This window comes from Carlito syrichta, unplaced genomic scaffold (assembly GCF_000164805.1).
Source record: "Carlito syrichta isolate Samal-C Ts95f unplaced genomic scaffold, Tarsius_syrichta-2.0.1 Scaffold316190, whole genome shotgun sequence".
Taxonomy (NCBI): Eukaryota; Metazoa; Chordata; class Mammalia; order Primates; family Tarsiidae; genus Carlito; species Carlito syrichta.
Window position 1 is genome coordinate 496,402 of NW_007260286.1, and position 12,287 is coordinate 508,688.

General features: G+C 40.1%; 1 protein-coding gene across 5 annotated transcripts in view; it reads left to right on the plus strand.

Annotated features, from left to right (window-relative positions):
* The window catches only part of SOS2 (SOS Ras/Rho guanine nucleotide exchange factor 2), an 89,753-nt gene that overhangs the window by 9,352 nt on the left and 68,114 nt on the right, over positions 1-12,287 (plus strand). For all 5 annotated transcript variants that reach the window (XR_002481309.1, XM_021706877.1, XM_008073826.2 and 2 more), the window contains exons 4-5: positions 4,001-4,204; positions 8,335-8,478. Coding sequence is in view for 4 of the 5 variants with exons in the window: in XM_021706877.1 (XP_021562552.1) it covers positions 4,001-4,204; positions 8,335-8,478 (348 nt within the window). In the remaining variant the exon portion in view is untranslated. The remainder of the gene's footprint in view (positions 1-4,000; positions 4,205-8,334; positions 8,479-12,287) is intronic.

Sequence of the window (12,287 nt, forward strand, 5' to 3'; positions counted from 1 at the left end):
TGGGCTCCAGCGATCCTTCCGCCTCAGCCTTCTGAGTAGCTGGAACTATAGGCGCGTGCTACCACGCCTGGCTAATTTTTTGATTTATTGTAGAGATGAGGTCTCAGCTCCCAGGTGGGTCTCAAACCCGCGGACTCAGGCAATCCACTCACCTCAGCCTCCCAAAGCACGGGATTTCAGGCTGAGCCACCAAGCCCGGCTGAGACTAGTTTTTTTTTTTAGAAGAAATCCTTTGGTTAAAGTATTAGAATGCCTGTTTCCCAGTATCTTCACCATGATAGCATGTAATCAAACTTTTTGATCTGTGTGTTTGTTTTTTTTTTTTTTTTGAGTCAGAATCTCACTGTCACCCAGGCTGGAATGCAGTGACACAATCATGGCGTACCACAGCCTTAACCACCCCCCTCACCCACCCCCTTCGTGTTCAAGTGATCCATTCACTTCAGCCTCCTCAGCTGGGACTACAGGCTTGTGCCAGCACACCTGGCTAACTTTAAAAATTTTTCTTTGTGGAAACAAGGTCTTACTCTGTTGGCACTGTGTTATTTTATATAAGGAATTCAAACATCTACATATTTTGTTGTCCATGGAGGTGGGAACGGGGTTGTGGAAGCAATCCCCCACAGACACTAAGGGATGATTATATATGTTAGGTACTTCTACAGGAAAGAGAGAAGATCACTGATCAAGGGTTAACACTAGTGGAAAAGATTCTGGGGAGCCAGGGAGAGTTAGGAAAATCATACAAAAAAATTTAATCTGACCTAAGTGATGAAAAAAGGGTTGGGGATTGGTCAGATGAATAAATGTGTGAGTTGGAAAGGGGGAAGTAAGAGAGACATTCTAGATGGAGGGGAATGGAAAGAACTGAGCAGATTTAAGAGATATTTCTAAGTGAGAGTTAGCAGGGTTTGGGGACTCATTTGCTATAGGAGTGAAGTTGGAGAAGTGGTAAGTCTAAGGTGATGACAAGACTTCTAATTATGAAGACCAAGTGGGTGATGCTGTTATCAGCGATTCTGTGATAGCACATACACATATAGGTCTCATTAGACAGGATACCCAGCAAACCTTTGGTAACATTTGTCTGGGATCCAGTGAGATGCTGAGGCTAGAGATAACTACTTAGGAGTCATTATCATCTGGAGAGTAATTGAAAGTCATTTAAGGAGATGAGCTCACTGTCAGAGGAAGTATGGCAGATGTTTCAGATTGGTGACCTGTTAGTAAATAGGGTCTCCAAGCTTGTTTTTAAAAATTTTTGAATTATTTACCATCTACTTAAATTTACAAATCTAAAATTTTTACATTAAAATGTAGATTCCAGACTTTCCTTGAAAAAAGGAAATCTAAAGGCCTAATAAAGAATAGCTGGCACCAAGCAGTGTACTTGCTCCTCTTCCTCTGCATGCGCCTTCCAATTTGCCACAATCCCACTGCTTCTTATGTATTATCATGTTACTTGCCTGAACCCTGTAGCACTTACATTCAGGACTTTTGGTAATATGTGGAACCTTGGAGTGGATGGTAGAGGAGTTGAGTGGTAAAGGAGAATGCCCCACTGACAGAATGGTGCGTCAGAAGCCAAGAAAAGGAAGTTTGAAAAATTAGAGAATGGTTAGTTGTGTCAAAAACTGGTGAAAATAAGAAGACCAAAATACACCATTATATTTGACACTAGATTATTAGTGTGAGCAGTTTTATTTTACTTATTTTTTTGAGTTGGAATCTCACTCTGTCACCCAGACTGGAGGGCAGTGGCATGCTCCCAGCCACTCAGCCTTAACCTGCTGGACTCAGGTGATCCTTCTGCCTCAGCCTTCCATAGCTGGAACTACAGTCACATGGCACCATTCCCAGCTAAGTTTTTGATTTATTGTAGAGATGAGGTCTTGCCAAGCTGCCCAGGCTGGTCTCGAACTTGCGGGCTCAGGCAATCCTCTCATTTCGGCCTATCAAGGTGCTGGAATTATAAGCGTGAGCCACTGCGCCCAGCCTAGTGTGAGCAGTTTTAATAGAATAATGGGTTTGTTAAGTGAATGGGAATAAGAAGTTAACGTCAACAAGTACACTACTCTAAAAAGATCTCTGATGGGGAAAAGAAGAGGGTGGTAGCGCTTCTGTTTGTTTTTATGTCTCATGCCTTGCATTATTTTGCATGTCTCTTTGAAATAAAATTTTATCAGCATATAATTAACTAGGTCTAACCTTTTTAAAAAAGCTATTATTCTGAAATATATGAGAAGGGACTCCAGGAAGCCTGGAATTTATTTATAAAAATTGTGTAGTTGGGGCATCCCCCTCGGGTCCCCTCCCACTGTGAAACTTTTCTGTCCTCTCAATACATCCCGCTTTAAAAAAAAAACAACTGTATTTGTTCTTACATGTTTAAACTTGTCACCTTCAAAGTACTCTCCATTTGAGGAAATACACCTATCAAGATGCATTTTTCACTGCTCAAAACAGTTTTTGAACTTGTCAGTTTTGATGCCTTTTAGTGCTTCTGCCAATTTTTGTTTCACCTCTTCCACATCAGCAAAACATTTCCCTTTGAGGACTCTTTTATCAGGAAAAAAAAAAAAATGTCGCTCAGGGTAAGATCAGGTAATAGAGAGGGTAGGGCACAGGGATCATGCCGATTTTGGTCAAAAACTGCGAACACTCAGCACGGTGTGTACAGGTTGTTTGTGTAAATCACCCATCATGAAATGGGTAAATGCATTGAAAATATCTCCCAAAAAAGCCGAAAGTAGCCTCTCACAACAACACTAGCTGATACACTTATGCTGATGGGTTCTTGGAACACTCACCTAGTAGAGGAAGCCTGGACTATAAGAGGCTTGTCCGTCAAAAAAGAGGGCAAGGGTTTTTTGAGTTCCTCCTTGTATGGTCACCTCCTTCCTACTGTGTTTGATTTACAACTGCTTCTTGCCTGTTGGTTGACTTAGCATGATAGCAATCTTTACTGTAATTTCTGAAAGAAGAAATGGTTACTGGAACTATTTAAGTATCCATGGAATGTTTGGGTTTAGCAAATGAACTTAATAGCAGGGGTCAGTGTAGTAAATATGCATCAGAAAAGCATCAAATTGATCTATTGTGTGCCTTTACAATCGTGTCATTTTACTTTTCTCCTTTTAATCCTACCCAAATGCATACTACCATTCTTATAATATGGCAAGGAACTACCATGTTGAATATCCATTATTTGCCAGACCTAGTAATATGCATTTTATGTACATTACTTCATTGAATTCTTCTATCAGTTGCATTTTATATGTAAGGACTCTGACTTTCTTTTTTTTTTTTTTTTTTGAGTTGGAGTCTCACTCTGTCGCCCAGACTGGAGTGCAGTGGCCACTCCTGGCCACTGCAGCCTCAACCTGCTGGGCTCTGGCGATCCTTCCGCCTCAGCCTTCCAAGTAGCTGGAACTATAGTCATGCGCTACCACGCCTGGCTGATTGATGTGGTCTCGCCAAGTTGCCCAGGCGGGTCTTGAACCCATGGGCTCAGGCAATCCACTCAACTCAGCCTCCCAAAGTGCGGGATTACAGGCTGAGCCACCGAGCCCGGCTCTGCCTTTCAAAATAATAAATCATTTGTCTGTAATCACAATCTAGTAAGTGGCTGAACTGGGATTTTTGGCTCAGATTATTATTCTTCAAAAGTATGCTCTTTTTTGCTGTTCCATATATATGTGTGTGTGTGTGTATATGTCACACACATACATGTATACATACATATGAATGTATGTACACGTCCATACATATTTTACCATTAATTCTGCCTTGTTTCCAGGAGTACTTACTTTGCCAAGTCCAGTTTTATGTGAACATTTCCCACCTTCAACTTTTTTGTTTTACTCTAAATTTTCTCGAATAAATTTGCCTAGAATACACAGAAATCTTGTTGTTTAATCATGCTTTGATTTCAAGTGCTTTAAGGCAGTCTTATAAAAGTAAGGAAAATAAGTGTACATTACTGATTTATATTTCTCAGGTTTTGATGGACATGTTTGATCAGGATGACATAGGTTTGGTTTCTCTCTGTGAAGATGAACCTAGTTCTTCAGGAGAATTAAACTACTATGACCTTGTCAGAACAGAAATTGCAGAAGAAAGACAGTATCTACGGGAACTAAATATGATCATAAAAGTGTTTCGAGAAGCCTTTCTTTCTGACAGAAAGCTGTTTAAACCTTCTGTAAGTACCTTTTTGAGTCTGAAGTTCTATGTACCCCAAAAAGTCAAACAGCTTAAGATCATAAATAGTACTTTAAATACTTTTTGAGTATATAAAAACACTTTTATGTATTTATGTATTTTAAAAATGTGTGTTTATAGCATTGTTATAGTAATGCAGTAAGTGTAGTGCCAATGAAAATTATGCGCAAAACTAGAAAGGGGGATTTACACTAGAATGAAATCGTTGTCTGCTATACAGTTTCTGAAGTTAAGAGTCATTCATGGTTGGGGACAGTGACTCATGCCTATAATCCCAGCATTTTGGGAGGCCAAGGTGAGAGGATTACCTGAGCCCACATGTTCGAGACTAGCCTGGATAACTTGGAGAAGCCTTATCTCTACAGTAAAAAAAAAAAAAAAAATTAGCCGAGCATGGTGGCATGTGCCTATAGTTCCAGCTACTTGGAAGACTGAGGAAGAAGGATCACCTGATCCTAGCAGGTCGAGGCTATGGTGGTCGTGAGCATGCTACTGCACACCAGCCAGACCAACTGGAAAAAAAAAAAAGAGTCATTCATTTGGAGATAGTGAAAAAATGCATGGCTTAGAAAAGAAAGACTTAAACTTTTTTCCTTCTTTTAGTGAGTAGTGTAAGACAATAGTTAAAAGTTTTAACATGGTACTTTTAAAAAATAAAAGCTTATGCAGAATGCCATGTAAACAAACTATATATAGTTACCTTTTCTTTCTTTTCCAAAAGAATGAGTTTAAATGATTAAGCTGTTTTTGTTGGCTCTTACCTTTTTATTTTGTACATATGTTGATTTTGACAATGTCAATAATAACTTGCACTAGGAATACTGCCACAGGTAGACAGCATTTTACATTTTTCAAAGTGCCGTCCTATTTTATTTGACCCTTATAACAATTCTGTGAGATAGGCATTATCTCTATCTTACTTCTAAGGAAACTGGCACAAAATGGTTATGTATAGCCAAGTTAATTATAGAGCCTGAACTTGAATTTTGCTTCTTTTTTTTTTTTTTTTTTTTTTTTACCACAATTGGATGCTGTCTATTGTGATATGAAGAAGAAAAGTCTAACAAATGCTGGTAGCTAATGTGATCTTTGTCTTCTCTGTGTCCCATCAGTTTTCATTCCTCAGGAATTAATTTTTATGAGTCTTTTTACTGGATTAGTGGTGATTTGACAGAAAATTTTTATTAAAATAACAAAGGATCAAAGGAAGAGAGAATCCCTTTTTCCTTCATCTCTATAGTATAATTTTTTAAAGCATAGACTAAACTATGAACTTTTGAGGTAAAGACTATCTAAGACCAGAGTGTAGTACTCAGCAAGTATTGGGTAACAGAATGAATGACTTAATAATCACAGTTTACTCCATTGGGTCCTTCTCTTTTGTCTTCAAAAAGCTTACTTTTGTGGAGGGCCTAATAGCTACCGGAGCATTTTGTAGTTACCTCATTTAATCCTCATAACAACCTATGAACTGGATATTAGTATACCAGATATGTGACTGTGGGCAAATTACTTAACTGCTTTGTGCCTATTTTCTCATTTATAAAATGAGGATGTTCATAGTACCAATCTAATAAAGCTATTATGAGATTACAGGTCAAGTGCTTAGAACAGTGTCTGGAACATAACAGGAGCCCAGCTGGGTGAGGTGACTCACACCTATAATCCTAGCACTTTGGGAGGTGGAGGCAAGAAGATTGCCTAAGCCCAGGGGTTTGAGACCAGCCTAGGCAACATGGCTAGACCTTGTCCCTACAACAAATCAAAAAAATTAGCCAGGCATGGCAGCACATGCCTGTAGTTCCAGCTACTTGGAAGGCTGAGGCAGAAGAATCGCCTGAGACCAGCAGGTTGAGGCTGCCATGGCTGTGAGCGTACCTCTGCACTCAAACCTGGGTAACAGAGTAAGACTCATAACAGGAAATGTTAGCTGGTATTATTGTCCTAATCCAGGATCATTCAGCTGGTATGTTATAAAAGAAAGAAACAGCTTTTCCTCTTTAACCTCATACTCAGCAAAGAACACTTCTGTGACCAGATGTATGAGTTTTTTTCCCCACACACCCAACAATTCTCTGGCAGACATCAAGTGGGTAACTTGTAATTCAACTCTATTTTTACCTGGAGATAGTGTTGAATCTCACAGGTTAAAAGCTCAGTCCCGTGTCTGCATGCCACCTCAGGTGCCAGTTGAAAGTCCCAGGTTGTGAACTGTGCTTCTGACTCACTGGCTATAAATTGGAGTTCCCAGCCGGGCTCAGTGGCTCAGCCTGTAATCCCGCGCCTTTGGGAGGCTGAGGTGAGTGGATTGCCTGAACGTGCGGGTTCGAGACCCGCCTGGGCAGCGAGACCTCATCTCTACAATAAATCAAAAAATCAGCCGGGCATGGTAGCGCATGCCTGTAATTCCGGCTACTTGGAAGGCTGAGGCGGAAGGATCGCCGGAGCCCAGCAGGCGAGGCTGTGGTGGCTGGCAGCGACCACTGCACTCCAGTCTGGGCAACCGAGTTAGACTCCAACTCAAAAAAAAAAAAAAAAAATTGGAGTTCCCCTGACCCTCTCCTTGGGTTCCATTAATTTGTTGGGACGGCTCACATAAATCAGGGAAATGCTGCCAGTTTATTGTCAAAGGGTATTACAAAGGATACAGATGAACAGCTAGATGTAGAGATGAACTGGGCAAGGTATGGGGGGCATGGAGCTTCCATACCCTCTGTGGACCAGCCACCCTCCCAGCATCTTTACAAGTTCAACAACCAGAAACTCATCAAATCTTGTAAAAGAGTTTTTATAGAGCTTTATATCCAGCCTCCCCACTCCCTGTCCTAGAGGTCAATGAGTGTGACTGAAAGTTCCAACCCTCTGAAGCTTTTACCTTTTATTTTTTCTTCTGAACCAGTTTGGATTCAAGCAGCCTTCTAACCCTCTAATCATCTGACCTTTCTGGTAACTGGCTCCATCTTGAGACTGTCTACTGGCTCTACCCTATGTAGCCTCATTAGCATTAACTCAAGATTTATCAGAGGCTCATTATGAATAACACGGCACTGTTATCACTCAGGAAATTCCTAGGCTTTTAGGGGCTTTATGGCAGGAACCAGGGACAAAGACCAAACATATTTCATATTATACCACACATGGTAGAGTCAAGATCCAAGTTCAGGTCTGTCAGATTCCAAAGCCCATGATGTTCCTATTACAAGATATCAGAGTGAATATAGTTGGCTTTAACCTGGGTAGTCAATCATATGAACTGTATCCAGAAGACTTGAACCTGTCTTAACTTAGATATACAGTCATGCACCACGTACAACATTTCAGTCAATGATGGACCACATATATGACGGTGGTCCCCTAAGATTATAATACTGTATTTTTACTGTACTTTTTTTGTACTTAGATATGTTTAGATGCATAAATACTGACTATTGTGTTACAGTTGCATTACAGTAGCATGCTGTACAGGTTTGTAACCTAGGAGCAATAGGCTATATGATAACAGCCTAAGTGTGTAGTAGGCTGTACCATCTAAGGTTGTGTAAGTATTCTTTGTGATGCCTGCACAGCAATGAAATTGCCTTATGACACATTCCTCAGAACATATCCGTCTTGTTAAGCACCACATGACCACAACTCACACATGGGAGCTTGAATGAAATCTTTAATTTCTTCTCAAATCTAGCAAGTGGGCTACAAATTGTGAGACCAGGTTGTAACAGAATTAGGAGCTGTCTTCATTCTGAGCTCAACTCTTTAACCAGCTCTGTAGGGTCTTAATCAAGTCTTTTAGCACCTTGATGAGTTTTAAAATACTCAAATGCCAGACATTTTAATGTAAAGAATTGCTCAGAATTATCCACCGCATGAGACTTTAGAATTATTTAACAAAGCTATCTACAATCTATATTTTCCAGTATTTGTACTGCCTGTGGTTCAAGATAATTTTTTTTATTTCTCTTCCTTATTCGTGATTGACTTTCACTGTGTCATGGAATATATTCATTTTGATTAGGTGAAGCTACATTTTTAATACTTATTACTGCTTATTTTTAATAATTTTAAAGTACACAATTCTCTACCCTGAATGTCACCTTTTCTTTCTCTTTTCAGGATATTGAAAAGATTTTTAGTAACATTTCAGATATACATGAATTGACTGTGAAACTTTTAGGTTTGATTGAAGACACAGTAGAAATGACTGATGAAAGCAGTCCTCACCCCCTAGCTGGCAGCTGTTTTGAAGATTTGGCAGAAGTAAGTTTACAAAACTACTTTATGTTCTTATTAAAGTCCTAAATGCTGTATTAAGAAATTTAGTAATATGCTCTTTGTGAAAATTAGAAGACACTGCTGGCAACTATTTTATTTTTATTTTTGTTTTTTGAGTTGGAGTCTCACTTTGTCATCCAGGCTGGAGTGCAGTGGCACACTCACGGCCCTCGCAGCCTTGACTTGCTGGGCTCACACGATCCTTCTGCCTCAGCCTTCCAAGTAGCTGGAACTACAGGCATGTGCCACCATGTCCAGCTAATTTTTTTATTTATTGTAGAGATGAGGTGTCACCATGTTTCTCAGGCTAGTCTTGAACTCCTGCTCAGGCAATCCTCTTGCCTCAGCCTCCCAAAGTGCTGGGATTATAGGTGTGAGTCACCGCGCCTGGATTTTATTTTATTTTTATTTTATTTTAAAGATGTGGGGTACAATTCAGGGTTGAGTGCATAAGTGGTCATCATACAGGTGAAGTTTGGGCCTCCCATTGCTCCTCACTTCAGCCAGCAATTAGTAAAAAATACTTAAGATTTAACCAGTAGCAAACTAAAATCACATTGCCTGTGTTTATAGAGACACATTATTTGTATTTGTGGTAATATTTACAGTGAAAATTTGTATGAGAGGGGACCCAAAAACCAGAATTTTTTAAATTGTGTTATTTATTCTTACATATTTAAATTTCAGTCACCTTCAGATTACTCTCCATCTGATGCAATACCCCTATCGAGATGCTTTTTCCACTGCTCAAAACAGTTTTTGAACTTGTCAATTTTGATGTCTTTTAGTACTTCTGCCTTTTTTTGTTTCACCTCTTCCACATGGGCAAAACATTTCTCTTTGAGGCCTTTTTTTTATCTGGAGAAACACATAAAAAAGTCCCTGGGGTGAGATTAATGGAATAGGGAGGGTGGGGCACAGGAGTCATGCTGTTTTTTGTTAAAAAACTGCTGAACAATCAGCACGCTGTGGGAGGTTGCTTGTGTAAATCACCCATTGTGAAATGGACAAATGCATTGAAAAACTCCAAAAAAAAAAAAAAAAAGTGGAATGAAGCCTCTCGAAACTACACTATCTGGTATGCTGACACTGATGGGTTCCTAGAACACTTGCCTAGTGTGGGAAACCTGTACTACAAAGGGCCTGTCTCCAAAAATAGTTCTGGTTTTTGTTTTTTTTTTGGGGGGAGGGGGATTCCCCTTCATATACTAGAGTGGTCACATTTAGGAATTTTTTTTTTTTGAGTCGGAGTCTCACTTTGTTTCCAGGCTAGAGTGAACGTGCCACTGAAGCCTCTACCTGCTAGACTCAGGTGATCCTTACGCCTTAGCCTTCCAAGTAGCTTGGACTACAGGCACACAGCACTACACCTGGTTAATTTTTTTATTTTTTGTAGGGACGAGGTCTCATTATATTGTCCAGGCTGGTCTCGAGACTCAAGTGATCCTTCCACCTCAGCTTCCCAAAGTGTTGGGATTACAGGCATGAGCCACCATATTAGGCCAGAGCTTATCCTTGTAATATTTATTTATCTTTCTAAATATTTTTCTGTGCATACATGCAAACCTATGTGTATTTGCAAAAATAGGATCCCACTATTTTGTTACTTTTTTTTACTCTATATATCATAAACATTTTCCATGTTAATAAATATATTTCAACATAATTTTAAAGTATAAATAATAATATAGAGATAACATAATGTAACCATCTGTTATCCATAAGATAATAGACTTTTTTCTTTTTCTTTTTCTTTTTTTGAGCCAGAGTCTCTATTGCCCAGGCTGGAGTGCACAGTAGCACGCTCATAGCCACCTCAGCCTCAACCTGCTAGTCTCAGGCAATCCTTCCACCTCAGCCTTCCAAGTAGCTGGAACTACAGGCATGTGCCACAACACCCAGCTGATTTTTTGATTTATTGTAGAGACAAAATCTCACCAAGTTACCCAGGCTGGTCTCAAACCCCTGGGCTCAGGCAATCCTCTCGCCTTTGGCCTTCCAAAGTGCTGGGATTACAGGCATGAGCCACCTCGCCCAGCCTTTTGTTGTTGTTGTTGCTACTGTAAACAACACTATAGCAAACACACTTTCACTATGCCTTCATAGTCTAATAATTTTTTTACTATGTATTCCTGGAAGTGGTGTTATAGTGTTAAACACTAGTTATATTTTTAAAATTTTGAAACATTTTACCAGATTCACTTCCAGGTAAGTTTTACTATATGTAAGCCTTCTTCTTCCCCCTACCCCTTCATTAATTTTAGGTATTATCCCATTCTTTTTGTTTCAATTCTACTTTTATCAGTCTTCTTTTCTGTTTAAAATTTTGTTTGTTTTCATTTCTAGTCCTGCAGATATCCCATTCATTTTTGTCAGTAGGAAAGAAAGATTACCTCATTTTTCTTCTATTATTTTTATCTTCTATTGTTTTTATCGTCTGTCCATCCGTCCATCCATCCATCCATCCATCCATTTTAGAGACAAGGTCTCGCTTTGTTGCTCAAGCTGGAGTGCAGTGGCTAATCACAGGCACGATCCCACTGCTGATCAGCATGGGAGTTTTGACCTGCTCTGTTTCTGCCCTGGGCCAATTCACCCTTCCTTAGGCAATCTGGTGGTCCCCCACTTCTGGGAGTTCACCATATTGATGTGAAACTTGGTACAGACACCCTGCCGGCATGGCGTACTACAATCCAGAACTCCTGGGTTCGAGTGATCGTCCTACCTCAGCCTCCTGCGTAGCTAGAACTACAAGCATGGGCCACTGAGCCCTGCTCATTTCTCTTAATTTTGCTTTTTAAAAAAACTAATGATATCGAACACATTTTTATACTCATTAGCTATGTTTATTTCCTTTGGGAAATGGGGCTTTAAAGTGCCGTCTTTACTTTTGATGTAAAAAAAAAAAGTCCTAATTTTATAACCTCTGCCTATATTTTTTTATTTGTTATATACATTTTATAAACAAAGAAGCTGATAGTATAGAAATATTCAATATCCTAATCCAAATATTCAGCTTTGGTTCTTTTTTTTTTTTCCTCAATGTCCTGCAAGTCTGCAGAAAAAGTTTTGTTGTTAGTTTTTTGTTGATGTTTGCTTTTTTTTTTTGAATTGGTGTCTCACTCGGTCGCCCAGACTGGAGTGCAGTGGTCACTCGCAGCCACCGCAGCCTCAGCCTCGCCTGCTGGGCTCCGGCAATCCTTCTGCCTCAGCCTTCCGAGTAGCCAGAATTACAGGCGTGCGCTACCATGCCCGAAAGATTTTTTTATTTATTGTAGAGATGAGGTATTGCTGCCCAGGCGGGTCTCAAACCCGCGGGCAGGATTACAAGCTGAGCGACCAAGCCCAGCGATGTTTGCTTATTTGTTTGTGTTTTAGAGACCAGGGTCTTTCTGTTTTCTCCCAGGCTGGTCTCGAATTCCTGAACTCAAATGATTCTTCCTGTGTAGGTGGGATTAGCACTATTGTGCCTGGCTCAATCTTGGTTCTTAATAGAATGTTTCTTTGTGTTTTTTTAATTCCTATTTTTCATTTTTATGTAATTGCCTAGAACATTAATTTTTTAATTTGGAAGATGTGGGAGCCGGGCTCGGTGGCTCAGCCTGTAATCCCATGCTTTGGGAGGCTGAGGTGAGTGGATTGCCTGAGCCCTCGGGTTCGAGACCCACCTGGGCAACTTGGCAAGCCCTCATCTCTACAATAAATCAGAAAAGTTAGCCAGGTGTGGTAGCGCCTGCCTGTAGCTCCAGCTACTTGGAAGGCTGAGGCGGAAGGATTGCCGGAGCCCAGCAGGT